This window comes from Pongo pygmaeus, chromosome 13, assembly GCF_028885625.2.
Source record: "Pongo pygmaeus isolate AG05252 chromosome 13, NHGRI_mPonPyg2-v2.0_pri, whole genome shotgun sequence".
Taxonomy (NCBI): Eukaryota; Metazoa; Chordata; class Mammalia; order Primates; family Hominidae; genus Pongo; species Pongo pygmaeus.
In genome coordinates, this window is record NC_072386.2 from 127,921,484 (window position 1) to 127,938,664 (window position 17,181).

The window sequence follows — 17,181 nt, forward strand, 5'->3', positions numbered from 1 at the left end:
GGGGGAGCGCTCCTCAAGAGATGGGTGGGGGCACTCTCGGGGAGGTGGGTGGGGTCGCTTCCAGGAGGTAGGCGGCGCCGCTCTCAGGGGTACTGCAGTGGAGCCTGCTGCCAACATCCTCTGGACACTGTTACTTCTCTCCTTTCCCCCCACACCCCCAGCACCACCACATCTAATGGCACAATCATCTGCCTTCTCAACACTGACACCAGTACCTGGGCTGTCACTGGAGTGGGGACTGGCTCCACTGCCCCCGCCCCTACTTTCCACACTGCAGCCCACCCTGAAACAGCACCCCTCTCCCTGTGTGGGTGGCAGCCTTTGGGAGGAGGCTCTTGATGCAGATGGGGACTGAAAGCTTCCAGGGACCCAGGAGGCCAGACAAGCAGCCCAAGAACAGCACACAGGCCTTAGACAGCCAGGGCTGGCCAAGGCCCAGAGACCCAAGTGAACATCTGCAGTGTGGCAGGAGTTAGCTCACAGCACGCCTGGACACCATGCCATGCCAGCTCACCCCCAGATCCCCAACCACTGAGTAGCATGTGCAGAGCCACCATCCACAACGCCCACATAAGTACAGATGTAGGCAGCACGTGTGCACACACACGACACACATACACAGAACCATGTGTGCACACAGACTCAGGCACATGACACACACGTGACACAAGCACATGCATGGGGTGCACCCTACATAGGGATCACGTGTGCATACAGATTCAGTGATGTGGCCCGATGGGTACAATGCACACGAGCACACACAGCCAGACAGGACAGCCTGGTGTCCAGCCAGACAGGACAGCCGGCTCAACCTCTCCTTCACTTGCTGAAAAGAGGGCAGGCATCCTTCTGAGCTTCTGCCTCGTCTCTGTAAGACAGGATGGCTGTGAGGACAATGTCTTAACCCACAGAAAGCCCTTGAAAGCAGGGTCTGGCACCCAGAAACCACTCAGCTGTCATGAGCCACACCGTCCATCTGGTGCAGGCAGATACCACAGTGTCCAGGGTCTGGCATCTGCTGATCTTTCCGTTCTTGGGACTGGGACAAGGGAAAAGCCCGAGCTGCTCAGCAGGCAGGAGAAGGAGCAGGGAGAAGGAGCAGGGGGAAGGAGCAGGGAGAAGGAGCAGGGAGGAACAGGAGAAGGAGCATCTCTGAGAAGCCTCAGCTATGCTTCCTCTCCTAGAGTGCTGATGTCTTCCAAGTATGCGGACGGGGTGACTGGTCGCGTGGAGTTCAATGAGGATGGGGACCGGAAGTTCGCCAACTACAGCATCATGAACCTGCAGAACCGCAAGCTGGTGCAAGTGGGCATCTACAATGGCACCCACGTAGGTGGGGGTCATGAGGGGGTGGGGGCTGGGGCCTTAGGGTCCTGGGGCCAAGACCCCTGCGTGGCCACCCTCCATCTCATACTCCCACCCCCAGGTGATCCCTAATGACAGGAAGATCATCTGGCCAGGCGGAGAGACAGAGAAGCCTCGAGGGTACCAGATGTCCACCAGACTGAAGGTGCGGGCCCCACAGACCTCCCTCAGTGTCCCCACCCCAGACAGCCCATCCACCCCCTCTGGCCTGAAGGAGGAGGGTGCAGTGAGGTCAATGAAAGCCACTAAAGGAAGTGGGGGTGGGGCCTGCTGCCCCTGGACACTGTCCAGCACACCTGGCACAGCACAGGAAGCAGAGAGAACAGGAGGGAGGAGAGGAAGCTGCCCCCATCCCACAGGGGGTCTCCAGTGCCCCTCTTGACTCAGCCCTACTTAAGTCTGGGGCAGTTAGTTGTCTGACAGGACGCTGCTGGAGAAGAGCAGATGGGGGACAACAAGCAGACCTCAGCTTCAGCACTCGCTGTCCCCAGTCCTGGTCCTCCACACTCCTCATCCCTCCTCCAGCTTTCATGGCCTCCTGATGGGACCGGGTCAAACTGTCCTCTTCCACCATATGGGACAGCCCTTCCTGACTCCCCTGGGCCTCTGACAGCCTCTGCCCCGGCCGGCTTCCTCCTCTGGAACATCTTTCCCTTGGCTCCCTACTCCAGGGTGCTCTCCTGGCCGTTCCTCCCCAGGCAGAGCCACACCACCCCCACTCCACGCACACTCTAGTCCCAGTAGCACCACAGACCGCCAAAGGCAAGGACCTCACAGGCGACACGCCCACCAACCTTCTCTCGGTCATTCCAGGCTCTCAAATGTCTCTTGACCCTGTCTGTTTTCTGAGCCCACCCCTGAAGCCTGGTGTCAGCCCCTGTGGCCTCTCACCCAGGCTCCCTGCCCTGCTCTGCACCGGCCCCGGTGGCCTGTCACCCAGGCTCCCTCACCTGCTCTGCACTGGCTCCTGTGGCCTCTCACCCAGGCTCCCTCCCCTGCTCTGCACTAGCCCTTGTAGCTTCTCACCCAGGCTCCCTTCCTTGCTCTGCAGACAGGGTGGGGTTTACCAGTGCCAGTGTGGGTTTCATTGCAGCCCAGACACCTCACACTGAAAAGTCTGAAAGCAACAGTCAAACGCTAATGGCCAAAAGGCCCCATCTAGGCTGTGAGATGCAGATGGCTTTTTACAAATTTGTTTCTGGCCTCACTAATTTTTTAAAAGTACTAGCATATATATTACCTGTATAACAGGAAAATATAATGAAAGTTTTATAAAGCAAATCAACTTCTTTAATGGCTCCTCATCCCCCTGGGGATAAAAGACAAAATGCTGCCTGGAGGCTGAGGGTGGGCCTGCCCCCCTCTCAGGCTCACTCTCCCTAGGACATGCCGGGAGAGTGCCTCTCCCACCACCCCCATGCCTCCCTGCCTTTGCAGTTCTGGACTGCGGGCTCCTTTGCTCCACCTGCCCTCAGGCACCTGCTTGATCCCTGCCCACCTTGAGGGCTCAGCTCTGACACCATCTCCCCTCAGAGTTCTGGCAGTGCGCTATACTCTATTCCAGCCCCCTGTGCCCCAGATCCCTTCCCCACCCCCAGGCCATGGTCCCCTGAAGGACAGACAGGAGGGTGAGCCCAAGCAGGAGTGTGAGTTGAAGAGGCCATGGAGCGGTGGAGCATTACACATGGGCAAGAGGAAGGAGCCAGAGACCTACATTCAAAGCCTGAAGGCTTCGGGGCTGGGGGCTGGGGGCCGGGACAGGCAGGGCGCCGGGATGAAGGGAGGCATGGGTGGGTGGCCCCACAGGTCCCAGGTCCTGTGCAGGTGCAGGGTCGGCTTCGTGGATGTGCCCCTGTCCTCGTGGCACAGCAGGGTGGCACAGCAGGGTGGGGGTCAGCCTGCAGGCTGGGCTGTTTCTCACCCCAGGAAGATGCCTGGCATACACGGGACATCAGCGGCTCCTCTGCTGGAGGGAATCATGTCTAAGCCAAGACTGGAGGAAAAGTGGCCAAGAGAAGGGTCTAGCGTTCCAGGAGTCTTTTCTGAGCCCCCAGCCCCCACCCCCCCCGGGGCTGCAGGCAGATGATGCTGACGGTGGCTGGGGAGGATGTGTCCTGAACACTTGGGCTCGTGAAGAAGCTCCAGAGAGGGGCAGTGGCCGGCGGCGCAGGGAGTGGGGAGCTGGAGGGAGGGGGCGTCGGGGATTAAGAGGGGCGCCAGGGGAGGCTGGGAGCTGAGAAGAGACTGCCGCCCTGGGCAGCCTTAGGTCGGTGGTCCAGGCTGGGTCTCCCCTTCCCCCCCAGATTGTGACGATCCACCAGGAGCCCTTCGTGTACGTCAAGCCCACGCTGAGTGATGGGACATGCAAGGAAGAGTTCACAGTCAACGGCGACCCAGTCAAGAAGGTGATCTGCACCGGGCCCAACGACACGTCGCCAGGCAGCCGTGAGTGCACTGGGCAGGGCGCGGGGCGCGGGGCAGGGCGCGGGGCGCGGGGCGGTCTGGAGCCCAGCAGTTACCTCCCGCACCTACCCAGCCCGCCACACGGTGCCTCAGTGTTGCTACGGCTTTTGCATCGACCTGCTCATCAAGCTGGCACGGACCATGAACTTCACCTACGAGGTGCACCTGGTGGCGGATGGCAAGTTCGGCACACAGGAGCGGGTAGGCTGGACGGCGGGGGTGGGGACCAGCGTGAGAGGGGCCTGCAGGCGGGGTCGGAGTGGGTGGAGCATGGAATAGGCGGGGCTTGCAGATGGGGGGTCCTGGGGTGAGTGGGGTATGGAGTGAGCAGAGCCTGCGGGCTGGGTCCTGGGGTGGGTAAAGCCTGGGGTGGGCGGGGCCTGAGGGCTGGGGTGGGGCCTGACATGGGAGGGGCCTGAAGTGGGTGGGGCAAGGAGTGGGCGGGGCCTGCATGCGGGGGTCTGGAGTGGGCGGGACGTGGAGTGGGCGGGGCCTGCTGGCTATGGTGGGGCCCGCCCGGCGTGGGAGGGGCCTGCGAGCCAGGGCGGGGCTGGAGTTTGGGGTGGGGCCTGAGAGCTGGACAGGGTCTGGGGGAGAAGACCCCCGGAGTGCTCTAGGGCGGCTTCAGTCGAGGGTACCTGTGGCGGGAGCTGGGAGGACGCTGCCTGCATCCCCGCCGGCTCTGTCGCCTCGCAGGTGAACAACAGCAACAAGAAGGAGTGGAATGGGATGATGGGCGAGCTGCTCAGCGGGCAGGCAGACATGATCGTGGCGCCGCTAACCATAAACAACGAGCGCGCGCAGTACATCGAGTTTTCCAAGCCCTTCAAGTACCAGGGCCTGACTATTCTGGTCAAGAAGGTGGGCAGGGGCCGGGTGGCGGGGTGGGGGGGGGGTCCCTGGAGGGCCGGGGCCGCGCTGACCTCGCGTCCCCCGCAGGAGATTCCCCGGAGCACGCTGGACTCGTTCATGCAGCCGTTCCAGAGCACACTGTGGCTGCTGGTGGGGCTGTCGGTGCACGTGGTGGCCGTGATGCTGTACCTGCTGGACCGCTTCAGGTGAGCGCGACCCGGGACTCAGACACCTCCATCTGCGGGGCGCGGAGCCGGCGAGGGGCGGGGCAGGGCCGCCTCTCCCGCCCTCTCTCCCGCCCGCCCTCTGCGCCCCGCAGCCCCTTCGGCCGGTTCAAGGTGAACAGCGAGGAGGAGGAGGAGGACGCACTGACCCTGTCCTCGGCCATGTGGTTCTCCTGGGGCGTCCTGCTCAACTCCGGCATCGGGGAAGGTAAGGCCCCGCCCGGCCCGCCTGTCCCGCCCCGGCCCTCTAGGGTCTGACAGAGCCCCCCGCCCGCCCACAGGCGCCCCCAGAAGCTTCTCGGCGCGCATCCTGGGCATGGTGTGGGCCGGCTTTGCCATGATCATCGTGGCCTCCTACACCGCCAACCTGGCGGCCTTCCTGGTGCTGGACCGGCCGGAGGAGCGCATCACGGGCATCAACGACCCTCGGGTGAGGCCTGGCCGGGCTGGGGGAGGGAATGCGAGGTCAGCTGGGGTCGGCCTCGGTGAGGGGCCTGGGGAGCCGCCGCCGCGAGCCCTGCCCTCCGACCCTGCAGCTGAGGAACCCCTCGGACAAGTTTATCTACGCCACGGTGAAGCAGAGCTCCGTGGACATCTACTTCCGGCGCCAGGTGGAGCTGAGCACCATGTACCGGCATATGGAGAAGCACAACTACGAGAGTGCGGCGGAGGCCATCCAGGCCGTGAGAGACAAGTGAGGCGCGGGTGGCCACCCTGGCGGGGCGGGACAAGTGCGGGGTTGGGGAGGGTGGCGTTCCCCGGGCAGGAGAGCGTCCGGGCCGGGCACCCCGGAGGGCGCGGGCGTGGGGCTTCCAGGCTGGCAGGACCAAGGCCCCCGTGACTCAGCCTCTGCCGGCAGCAAGCTGCATGCCTTCATCTGGGACTCGGCGGTGCTGGAGTTCGAGGCCTCGCAGAAGTGCGACCTGGTGACGACTGGAGAGCTGTTCTTCCGCTCGGGCTTCGGTATAGGCATGCGCAAAGACAGCCCCTGGAAGCAGAACGTCTCCCTGTCCATCCTCAAGTGAGTGTCCGTGCGCCCGCGTCCCTCCTCCGCCCCTCTCCGCCAGTGCCAGACCACTCCGAGGCCACCACAGATTTCCCACCCAGGCCAGGCGCTGCCCACGCCACGCCGCACCCCACTCCACCGCGCAGGCCCCGCCACGCCACGCCCCCGCCCCGCCCCGGCCACGCCCCCAGCGTGCCCCTTCCCGTCCTGGGCCCCGCCCCACTGCAGGCTCACTTGTTCCCACCCCCAGGTCCCATGAGAATGGCTTCATGGAAGACCTGGACAAGACGTGGGTTCGGTATCAGGAATGTGACTCCCGCAGCAACGCCCCTGCGACCCTTACTTTTGAGAACATGGCAGGTGCGTTCTCCTTCATCCGTTCTCGAGTGGGTTCTCCGTGGGCTGCGGCCTCCCTGGCCAGCAACTGAGGCTCTGGGTCCCGGCACACAGGGGTCTTCATGCTGGTAGCTGGGGGCATCGTGGCCGGGATCTTCTTGATTTTCATTGAGATTGCCTACAAGCGGCACAAGGATGCTCGCCGGAAGCAGATGCAGCTGGCCTTTGCAGCCGTGAACGTGTGGAGGAAGAACCTGCAGGTAGGGCAGGCCACCCTCCGAGGCCTGGTGCCCAGGGCCCGGCCTGGCCACGGCCCTCCTCCATCCCCGAAGGCCGTGGCACTGGCTCTGGCTCCGGTGGGCAGGACTGGAGCTAGGAGCCATGGCCAGGGGCAGTGGTGAGTGCTCCCAGGGTACGGGGGCAGCACTGGTGGGGGGCTGCCTGCAGGTGGCTGCCCACCGCAAAGCCGGGGCCGAGGGAGGCCATGCACCCTGCTCCAAGCCTCCGCCTGGCCCCTCTGTCTCCAGAGTCGCCCGCCGGTACCCATTCCATAGGAAGGCAATCAGGCAGGGTAAGACAGGGGCCCGCCTGTGTATGGCACGTGAGTCCAAGACGCATTTTGCCCTCGTGAGTCCAAGACGCATTTTGCCCTCCGCCGACCCAAGCCCCTTGACACCCTTCGGAGACCCCCCCCTTTCCTGCTATGTCCTTGTGCTCCATGACTCCAATCCTAATTGGGCCAGGTCCGGTCCTGCCTGGTGCCCAGGTTGTATCCATGAGAATTTGCCACGAGCAAGGGCAGCCACAGCCCACCTGGGACAGGGTGGGCAGTGGGCCTGTACAGGCCTAAGGGCTCGTGGCCCGCGGTCGAGTTTCGGTTCACTCCGTCTCTTCTCTTTCTCTGGGTGCCGTCCTGGAGCCTGTGTCCTGGGATGAAGCTGACAGTGCCGCCAGGGCTGTTGGGGGATGGGGGTTGCTGGAGGCTCCACACCTCTCATCCACCCGCTCTTGCTCTTGGCCCCCACAGGTCCCCTGGGGACCTGGCCGCTGCCACCACTGGCGGGCACAGGCCACCTGGCCATCAGACCTGAGGCCAGAGTCCTGGGAGCTGCCTCTGTCACTCCAATTCCACCTCGACACCTGCCTCCAGCCCTCGGCCCCTTCCTGAATCTTGGTGTGTGCCCCTTGGGGGTCAGTGGCCTCCACGCAGACAGCTGGTGTGGCCTGAGGGGCAACTCCTCCAGTCCTCAGAGGACTCCTCCTCCTCGGGACGCCTGTAAGCCAGGGCCACCCAGGAGCCAGGGAGCCAGGCGGACCTCCCAGGAAGAGCCAGCCGAGAGCCCCCAAGCCCAGCCCCAGCACGAGCAAGGTCAGGCCCGAGACCCCGGGCAGGAGAAGAGGCCACCCTCGAACATCTGCTGTCGGCCCGTCTGTCCAGCACAGGGAGGCAGGCAGGAGCGAGGGCCCAAGTGGCCGGCCAGGCTGGGCAGTGGCCCACCCAGGAGCAGGCGAGGGCAGGTGTGGCCACCACCCTAGCCATCTAATCACTTATACATATTCATTTTAGGATAGAAAGAGTGGTAGAGCAGAGCCTGACCCTAAAAAGAAAGCCACATTTAGGGCTATCACCTCCACCCTGGCTTCCAGCTTCAAGAGGCGTAGGTCCTCCAAAGACACGGTAAGGGGGAGAGCACCCCAGTCCCGCGTCCGACTCCACCTGCCCTGCCCTGCGTGTGTCTCCCGCCCCATCACCCCGCCCCGGACCCTGGGCTCCTGTGGCCCACTCTGCCCGTCTCCCTGCGGTGGCCGCTCTGCCCAGCCCGCCCACGCTGCTCTCTTTCACTCTCTGGACCTTTCTCCCCGGCCCTCCTGGGTCCTCGGCTTTCCCCGTGTGTCTCCGTTAGTCTGCCCGCCCACCTCTGCCATGACCCACACACCATCTTGAAGCCTGTCATCTTGTTGGTCAGTCAGTCAGCCACACCACCTCTCGGGGCCAGGTCTGGGGCCCTGGGAGCCCAGCGTGGCCCCGTCCTGGACTCCTCAGCTGCCGGGAGGCCACACCACTTCTCTGTTATGTCCCCGTTTCTCTCGCCTCTCCCAGAGGGGCCCGCCGCCCTCACTGCGCCCCTGCGACGGCCCTGGAGGGGGTGGCTGTGATGTCCCATCCCGTCCGTCTGTCTGGCCACTGGCCCCGCCCCCCAGACACCTGTCTCACCTGTCTCACCAGAGCCATGCGTGTTGCATCTTCATGTGGTCTCTGTGTGGGCCGGGGGCTGGGGGCCGGGCCTGGGTCCGTCTGGGTGGACGGCTGGGGCCTGGAGTTGGAACTGGCCCCGGCCACAGGGGACTGTCAGGCAGGGAGTGGGGTGGGACCAAAAGGGGTGGCTCCCACCCCAGGCTGAGCAGGGGCCCTGCAGGAGGTGTGGCGGCAGCTCCCAGAGGGTCTGAGAATGGGTAGGGGTGGCCCCACAAGCCCTGGCCTGCAGAGCCCAGGATGACACTGAGGTTCCCAGACAGGGAGGCCTCTGGAAGGGAAACGAGCACCTCAGCTCCTGACCCCAGCAACCCCACAGGGCCCACCCCAAAGAGCCAGGCCTTCTGCCCTTTGGAGCCCAGAATCCCCCTACCTCCTGCTCGGGGCAGCTTGTCCCTGTAGTGGATATGCACACTTGGATCAGAGGCCCGCAGAGCGAACCCAGCCTTGCTAGAGGCACCCTAGGCCCAGGCACCATGGTGGGGAGGGGCTGCCCAGAGAGGCAGCAGAGACCTCAGCCCCGTGGTCACCCTGCAGTCTGGGGGCCGGTCTGGCCCACAGGAAGCCCCCAGCCCGTAAGCAGCATCACCAGAGAGAAGCTTACGCCCGGGGGAGGAAGTGCGATTTGCAGCCACCCGCCCCTCAATGCACCGGAAGCGGGGCAGACCTCCAGGGCACAGACAGGACTTGGCATCAAGAAAGCCAAATCCCGAGATGAAGCCACCAGGGTGCCCCAAGAGGGACCCATGAGGCCTGGCTGCTCAGCTTCCTGGGAAAGGGACTTGGCATGCAGGATGGGTGGACAGTGAGAGCCTGTAGGCCTGGGGGCCACTGGAGGCTCAAGGAGCAGGTGGAAGCACCATTCCTGGAGCCACCCCTGCTGCGGAAAGCGGGCAGAGCCGATGCTGCAAAGTCTGAGCCAGGAGTCCCGCAGGGAACAGGGAGGGGGAATAGCGCAGGGATCGTGGGCTGGGCAGGCTGGGGAAGAGGGGGTGTCCGGGCAGACAGGAGAAACAGCCATTTGGGGCAGGCAGCCACGGGAGGCAAGCACAAATGTCGTGCAGGTGATGGGCCACTTTCAGAGGGTGACACTGGGTCCCAGGGCCCTGCCTGGAGCGGGGCCAGGTGCAGCTCAGAGACCCTCATGGTGCCCTCCCCGGGACATGTTCCCAGCGGAACCCTCACCCAAGCCTCTCCGGGCGCCAGGGACCGTCCTCTGGGGCCAGTTCTGGCATCACGTGGCATCTGGGGCTGGCCCCGCCCTGCAAGGCTGAACTGTGGGGGGCACTGCCAGCTGGGGGTCTGGGCAGGGGAGGGCAGCCCAGCTCCCACCTGGTCTCTGGGGCTGCGAGCTTGTTCAGAGGGAGGCGTGGGTGGGGGGCTCCTTTGGGCAGGGTGGGGTCAGCCCGGCTGCGGAGATCCCCTGCCCCTGTCCTGTGGCCGGTCCGGGCCAGGGCGGCACTGGGCGCTGAGGGCTGGGGTCCCTGGCGGCCGGCGGGGCCAGCGGGTATTGATTGTTGGTTCTTATTTATAGAGCACCGGGGGTGGACGCGGCGCTTTGCAAAACCAAAAAGACACAGTGCTGCCGCGACGCGCTATTGAGAGGGAGGAGGGCCAGCTGCAGCTGTGTTCCCGTCATAGGGAGAGCTGAGACTCCCCGCCCGCCCTCCTCTGCCCCCTCCCCCGCAGACAGACAGACAGACGGACGGGACAGCGGCCCGGCCCACGCAGAGCCCCGGAGCACCACGGGGTCGGGGGAGGAGCACCCCCAGCCTCCCCCAGGCTGCGCCTGCCCGCCCGCCGGTTGGCCGGCTGGCCGGTCCACCCCGTCCCGGCCCCGCGCGTGCCCCCAGCGTGGGGCTAACGGGCGCCTTGTCTGTGTATTTCTATTTTGCAGCAGTACCATCCCACTGATATCACGGGCCCGCTCAACCTCTCAGATCCCTCGGTCAGCACCGTGGTGTGAGGCCCCCGGAGGCGCCCACCTGCCCAGTTAGCCCGGCCGAGGACACTGATGGGTCCTGCTGCTCGGGAAGGCCTGAGGGAAGCCCACCCGCCCCAGAGACTGCCCACCCTGGGCCTCCCGTCCGTCCGCCCGCCCGCACCGCTGCCTGGCGGGCAGCCCCTGCTGGACCAAGGTGCGGACCAGAGCGGCTGAGGACGGGGCAGAGCTGAGTCGGCTGGGCAGGGCCGCAGGGCGCTCCGGCAGAGGCAGGGCCCTGGGGTCTCTGAGCAGTGGGGAGCGGGGGCTAACTGGCCCCAGGTGGAGGGGCTTGGAGCAGAGACGGCAGCCCCATCCTTCCCGCAGCACCAGCCTGAGCCACAGTGGGGCCCATGGCCCCAGCTGGCTGGGTCGCCCCTCCTCGGGCGCCTGCGCTCCTCTGCAGCCTGAGCTCCACCCTCCCCTCTTCTTGCGGCACCGCCCACCCACACCCCGTCTGCCCCTTGACCCCACACGCTGGGCTGGCCCTGCCCTCCCCCACGGCCGTCCCTGACTTCCCAGCTGGCAGCGCCTCCCGCCGCCTCGGGCCGCCTCCTCCAGACTCGAGAGGGCTGAGCCCCTCCTCTCCTCGTCCGGCCTGCAGCCCAGAACGGGCCTCCCCGGACGCTGGCTCGGGACTGTCTTCAACCCTGCCCTGCACCTGGGGCACGGGAGAGCACCACCCGCCCGCCCCCGCCCTCGTTCCGGGTGCGTGACCAGCCCGCCACCTTGTACAGGACCAGCACTCCCAGGGCCCGAGCGCGTGCCTTCCCCGTGCGGCCCGTGCGCAGCCGCGCTCTGCCCCTCCATCCCCAGGGTGCAGGCGCGCACTGCCCAACCCCCACCTCCCGGTGTATGCAGTGGTGATGCCTAAAGGAATGTCACGCAGTTTTCTGTCTGTGTCGCTTGTTGACGCCGGCACAGTGTAAAGGGAGAGCAAAGGCATGGGGGAAGCTTCGAGCGCTCCAGGCGGCCGCGGCCGCTCAGGCTTGGGCAGCGGCGGCGGGGCTCCCCGGGTCCGCGGGCGAGGCACAGCCGTGGGGGTCGGGATCGGGGTTCGGGTCCGGCAGTCTCGGCGGGCGGAGGGCGGCGGTGCGGAGGCGGCGGCGGCGGCGGCGCGCATGGCAGGCGGTGAGCCCGGAGCCCAGCGCCAGGCAGGAAGCCAGGCTGACGAGGAAGGAGGCCGGCCCGAGCGCGTACACCACGGCCAGGTCCCGCAGGGCGAGCGGCTGCGCGCAATGGCTAAAGGCGGCGTCGGAAAAGGCAGTCAGGGGGCTGAGCGTCAGGCGTCCCGGCCACACGCAGAGCACCGTCTCGGCCTCTGTGGGACACAGACAAAGGCGCGGCGTTAGGTGGCGGCTGCCGCACCGCCCTGCAGACCCCGACCCGCGTCCCCAGCAGCTCACCTGACGCGGGCAGCGGGTGCCGGCGCAGCCAGGCGCAGAGCGGGCGCAGCGCGCACCCGCAGCCCCAAGGGTTGCCGCGCAGGTGCAGCGCGTCTAGGGCGGGCAGGCGGCCCAGCAGCCCCGGCGCGAGTGCCGCCAGCTCGTTGTCCTGCAGGCTGAGTGAGCGCAGCAGCGGGAGCGCGCCTAGCGCCGCGGGCTCCAGGCGCGCCAGCCGGTTGCCGGCCAATGAGAGGTTGCGCAGCGCGCGCAGCGGCGCGAAGGTCCCTGGTGCCAGCGCTTCCAGCTGGTTGGCGCTCAGGTCCAGCAGCTGCAGCGCGCCCAGACCCCAGAAGGCTCGTACATGCACCGAGTGCAGCCCGTTCTCGCGCAGGTCCAGGCGCTGTAGCGCGCCCGCTCCCGCGAAGGCACCGGGCGGCAACGCACGGACGCGGTTGTGGTCCAGCAGCAGCGCGCGCAGGCGCAGGCTCAGGCCCGCGGGCACGGCGGGCAGCGAGAGTGCCGAGCAGCTGGCCAGGCCTCCCGGCACGCACGTGCACACCTCGGGGCAGTCCGGGGCGCCCGGGGACCCCGAGGGCGAGGCCGTGGCCGACACCTGGGCCCAGACAGGCCAAGGCGACAGCAGCAGCAGCAGCAGCAGCAGCAGCGGCGGCGGCCGAGGCCGCGACCAGGAAGGGCCCCGCATGGGGGCAGCCCCCCCCTACCCCGGCACCCGCGGTGGGAGACCCGCTGCCTGTGCGTGCCCGGAGCCCGTCGTCCGCGGAGCCCGTTCCTGCGGCGCCTGCACAAATATTAACTCTCTGGCCCGAGCTCAGGCAGTTCCTGTCCCACGGCTGGATCCACGCTTCGGGCGGGGGCAGGGCAAACAGCCAACGCCCGGCACCGCCAGCCACCTGTCCGGGAGCTCCAAACTACTCTTGGCTCAGCGCCGGCCACAGCGCTATCAAGACCACCTCGCCCCGCCTTGTCCACCACCGGGCGCCAGCGGAGCCCTGACCTGAGCAGCAGGACACCGCCCACCTGCACCCGCCCAGCTCACGGCTGCGACAGGCGCCCACACGCAATGCAACCCAGAGGTCCTGCTCCTCACCCATCTCGACCCCACCCAGGCTCAGCAAAGTGATCCCAACGTGCATATGCGGAGTGGCCCCCACGCAGGGATGGTCCCGTTCCCATGCTGGATGGGGCCTGGGTTGGAGACAGGCCTTGGGGTGGAGGGAGACAGCACACCCGAGGCAGGAGAGGCGTGCCTGCCCCACCCCTCCCCCCAGGACTCTCTTGGGATAGAGGCACAGACCAGCACAGTGGGGCAGGGGTATCAGCCCAAGTCCTCCTGTTAAACCCAGTGCGCTTCGCAGTTGCCAGTTGCAGGTCCTGTTCTAGGGGCTTTCCAAAGCTGGGTGCAGGAAGGAGCCGGGCTGACCGGCTGTGGCAGAGAAGGTGGAAACATTAGGGGTATGGCTTCCTGCCTTGGGGCAGAGGAACAGGGGAACCTGGTGTGGGGCCTGGGTGCCCTGCTTTGATGACACCGATATGCGCGTGCAGCCCCCATGATGCAGCCTTGAGGGGTGTGAGAGCCTGCAGGGAGGACAGTGCACAACCACTAAATACACTTTAATTCCTCTCCCCCAGCTGCCCTCAGCCCTACTCAGGTGGTAGGGGTGGGGGTGGTGGCGGCTCCTCTGGACAAGCCTCCATGGAGATGGCCACAAGGCTCTGATCCTCTAGTGGTGGCACCATGGAGACCTCCAGGTCAGCGTCCATTAGCTGGGACTCCACATATACCGGGTGCAGGTCCATGCGATCTTCCTGGACCCCAAAATTCTCCACCAACCTGCATGACGGGCCGGGTCAGCACAAGCTGGTAGAGTCCTGGTCCCCCAGGACAGGCCAGCGTCTGGAACAGTGCACCCCCACAAAGGGCCTCCCTTGGGACAGCACCCCTCCTCCTCCAGGGACAGCACCCCTCCTCCTCCAGGGACTCCCCTGGGATAGCTCCCCCCCCCAAGGGCCTCCTCTGAGACAGCGCGCCCCCCTCGAGGGCCTCCCTGGTGCTCACCTGTTGTCCACTTGTCTCAGGCATGTTTCACTGAGGGGACAAAGGCCAACATGAGTCCTGGAACAGTGCTGGGCCCCCGGACCTCACCCAACACACGCCTAGGAAACGCCATTTCTACCCCAGGTGACAGCCCACCCAGGGGGTAAAGCCCCTCTTGCAAGACCAAGGGCTCAGGGCGGGCAGCCTGGCCTCACTCCCACCCTCTCCCAGCCCCGGGGTTCACGCACCCCTTGGCCCGCAAGACACCAATTGCCACGATGACGAGGGCACAGAAACAGCTGGCACTGATGCCCGCCAGCACCACAAGGAGGGCGATGAGGGCCTCGCGGCTGAGGCCAAGGCTGCATTCACAGTAGGTTCCAGCTGCAGAGACAGGGCCACATGGCCACGGGCCGGTCACCTGCCTGTGGAGGGCCCCCAAGTCTGCCCCTGCCCTGGTGGCCACCAGAAGGACACCAGAGTTCCCGCCTTGCCTGGGGAAGGGGAGCCATGGCTGGGAGCGGGGTTCGGGGACAGAAGAAGGCACCTGCAGCAGGGATGAGCAGAAGGGACAAACATGTGAGGCCCAGGGGGCCGCCACACAGGCAGGACGCAGGCCAGGGACCAGGGGCCATGTCCAGCCCTGGCCCCACTGCACACCTCTGACGGAACTGTTGGAAGGCGCTGACTTCACAGTGGGATTGTGAGGTGGGGGTGGGGGGGCTCGCGATGCCAGTGTGTCATTTGCCCTTGGGCACTGCAATTCAAGGAGCCATGGACAAGCAGCTCTGGGAATGGGACGGGTAGGGTGGACAAGAGGCCTGAGAGCCCGGCCAGCTCAGGCCAGCTCTGAGGCAGAGGCAGCAGTGGGGCTGGCCTGGTCTTACAGGCAGTCCTTCAGTGGTTTCACCGTGTTAGCCAGGATGGTCTCGATCTCCTGACCTCGTGATCCGCCCGTCTCGGCCTCCCAAAGTGCTGGGATTACAGGTGTGAGCCACCGCACCCGGCCAAATCCTTCACAGTGAAAGGGGGTGGGCAGCACTCCAGGCCCTGATGTGGGTGTGGTGGCCTGGCAACCTTGCGGGGTGGGCGGCAGGCAGCCTCGGCCTCAGCTCCCTCCTGGCATAAGGGCTGCGGCAGCTCAGCGTGTGGGCTGGGCTCCAGCTGGCTGCAGGTCACCTTCCTCCAGGGCCGGGGCAGGAAGGGGCCAAGGAGGGCTAAGAGGCTTGCACCCAGCCTCCCTCACCACTGCTTCTGGGAGGGTCTGGCTCACTCCCTGGCAAAGCTCAGGTCAGAAGGGCTGCCGGCACCCGAGGGAATCCCCCATCAACTTGGAAAGGTCTGGGGGGACACTGGCCACCCCTGTCTGAGCAGGACCCCAAGCCCTGCCTCCCAGACATCCCCCATCCAAGGCTCCAGACTAAAGGTGTCACTGAAGTTGGAGCCCCCAGGAGCTTTTCCCTCTGCAGAAAAGGCAAGCGTTGCCCAAGGAAGTCGACCGCAGGCCGGCATGGCCAGGGTTGGTTTCAGCCTCCTCCCTGAACCTGCTGTTCCAGGCTGGGAGAGAGGCCCCTGCCCTCCCAGCCTCCCCTCCTCTGGACCTGCCAAGCAAACCACCAGGCAGCAGAAGGAAACACCTGCCCCACAGCCAACCGAGGCCAGGCCTCCTGCCAGCTCAGGACCCATGGGGCGTGGGGGGTGGGGCGGGCACAGTCTGGCCCCAGTGGCCCTGGTCACCAGGGACCCCCTCGCCTGTTGACAGGCACCCTCCTGCTGGGATCCTCCGACCTCTGACTTGCCGAGTGACACCGTGACCCGAGATGCACCCTTCGCCCTTGTCTTCAGGACACAACCAGAGATGGAATCCACAAGACACAGAACAAAAGGTGTACCAGAGCCAGGCTGGCAGTGACACCCGACAGGCCAGCCCAGCAGGTTTGTATCCTGGTTAGGACAATGGCACACCCAGCCTGGGGCCAGGTGGTGGCCATGGACAGCGGGATTCAGGCAAGGCCACCACCTGAGGAGGGACAGGGGGCGTCAGAGCAATCAGGACCCCCCCACCAGAAATCAGGAGAGGGGTCCCTCTTTTTGTGACAGCAGCACAGCCTTGGAGTGAAGTGGAGCAGGTGGCAGGGCCCAGGGCTAGAGGGGAGATACCGCACTGGCGGAAGCAGCCCTCCTCGGCGGGGCAGAGGCCTGACGGGCACAGGCTGTGCATTTGGTGCCTGCCTAATCCCGGCCACTTCCTCTTTCAAGCCCTGAGGCAAACAGAGTTCTCCAGAGCAAGGAGGGTGCAGGGATGTCCACGGAACGGGACGGCTCAAACAGGCCAGAGCTGGAGAGGTAGGAGGGTGCTGGGCGGCGGCTGCAGGAGCCCAGGACAGTGGACATGTGGGAACCAGCAAGGGCATCTGGGGACAGTGGTGGGAGCACTGAAACCAGGCGCAGCTCACAGCCTGGGAAGGCGCTGCAGCAGGAGCGGGACTCGAGGCACCGGTTCAAAGGGCCTTTGTCCCCCATGAGGACGGCGTCATCGGGGTGGAACGTGTCTGGCCTGGAAACGGCACCTCTGGGACAGAGGCCCAGGTTTTAGCAGCAGAAGAGCCCAGAACTGGACCCTAGACGCCCTGTGGCGTCTTCCTCTCCTAGTGCCAGCCTCTAGGACAGGACCTGGGCAGCCTCCACACGCGTGACCACACGTGTGGGGGACGTGGGGGTGACCTGCCTTTCTGAGGCACACCTGTGAAGCTGAGCCCTCCGGCCACCCTGCCTGAGTGTGGAGCAGGGGACAAGTGCCCAGTCCCTCTGGCCACCAGGGCATAGCCTTTGGCAGAGCCTCGCTGCTGGAAATGAGGCGTGTTGGCCTAGAGGTCATTCGCCAGCCTCAGCAATTCCAACCGAACCCACACAACATTCCAACCTCGCCCGAGACCTCCTGGCCTGGCACGTGGAGGTGGGCACAGGCTGAGCAGAGGGTGACCCCAGGGCTCCCTCTAAAGACCAGAGGTGCAGGGATGGAGCCGGAGGTCTGGCGGGTAGCACCAAGCCCTAGGACGTGGCTGCCTGAGCCGTGGCCCAGGTGTGACGTGGGCCTTCACACGCTGCTTCCTGAGCACCCTGGGCGGGGGGCGGCCCAGGATCCTCTCAGGAGGCTACGTTCCCAGTGCAGATGTGTAGGCCTGGGTGGCCCCTCACCTGCTGCTGAGGAGCAGGCCCTGCCAGGCTGAGAGAGAGGCCCAGGCTAGAGGAGGATCCT

At 65.7% G+C, this 17,181-nt stretch overlaps 3 protein-coding genes across 11 annotated transcripts in view; 1 reads left to right on the top strand and 2 right to left on the bottom strand.

Annotated features, from left to right (window-relative positions):
• The window catches only part of GRIN1 (glutamate ionotropic receptor NMDA type subunit 1), a 31,234-nt gene extending 19,865 nt beyond the window's left edge, over positions 1-11,369 (top strand). For 2 of the 9 annotated variants that reach the window (XM_054501593.2, XM_054501594.1), the window contains 14 exons: positions 1,185-1,329; positions 1,427-1,510; positions 3,669-3,810; positions 3,902-4,029; positions 4,525-4,689; positions 4,768-4,886; positions 5,000-5,112; positions 5,186-5,334; positions 5,441-5,598; positions 5,764-5,925; positions 6,161-6,270; positions 6,361-6,506; positions 7,814-7,924; positions 10,035-11,369. In XM_054501593.2, coding sequence (XP_054357568.1) covers positions 1,185-1,329; positions 1,427-1,510; positions 3,669-3,810; positions 3,902-4,029; positions 4,525-4,689; positions 4,768-4,886; positions 5,000-5,112; positions 5,186-5,334; positions 5,441-5,598; positions 5,764-5,925; positions 6,161-6,270; positions 6,361-6,506; positions 7,814-7,924; positions 10,035-10,151 — 1,849 coding nt within the window. In that variant the 3' untranslated portion in view covers positions 10,152-11,369. The other 7 variants (XM_054501592.1, XM_054501595.2, XM_054501597.1 and 4 more) reach the window with 4 other exon arrangements.
• A 1-nt stretch (position 11,370) lies between these two features.
• Positions 11,371-12,855, bottom strand: LRRC26 (leucine rich repeat containing 26). The gene is made up of 2 exons (XM_054501602.1): positions 11,888-12,855; positions 11,371-11,802 (listed from the first exon to the last, which is right to left on the bottom strand). The coding sequence occupies exons 1-2, from the start codon at positions 12,567-12,569 to the stop codon at positions 11,465-11,467; spliced, it is 1,020 nt and encodes a 339-aa protein (XP_054357577.1). The 5' UTR covers positions 12,570-12,855; the 3' UTR covers positions 11,371-11,464.
• A 627-nt stretch (positions 12,856-13,482) lies between these two features.
• On the bottom strand, positions 13,483-14,599 carry TMEM210 (transmembrane protein 210). The gene is made up of 4 exons (XM_054500631.2): positions 14,470-14,599; positions 14,171-14,306; positions 13,944-13,973; positions 13,483-13,718 (listed from the first exon to the last, which is right to left on the bottom strand). The coding sequence occupies exons 1-4, from the start codon at positions 14,555-14,557 to the stop codon at positions 13,529-13,531; spliced, it is 444 nt and encodes a 147-aa protein (XP_054356606.1). The 5' UTR covers positions 14,558-14,599; the 3' UTR covers positions 13,483-13,528.
• Between the last annotated feature and the right edge of the window lie 2,582 nt (positions 14,600-17,181).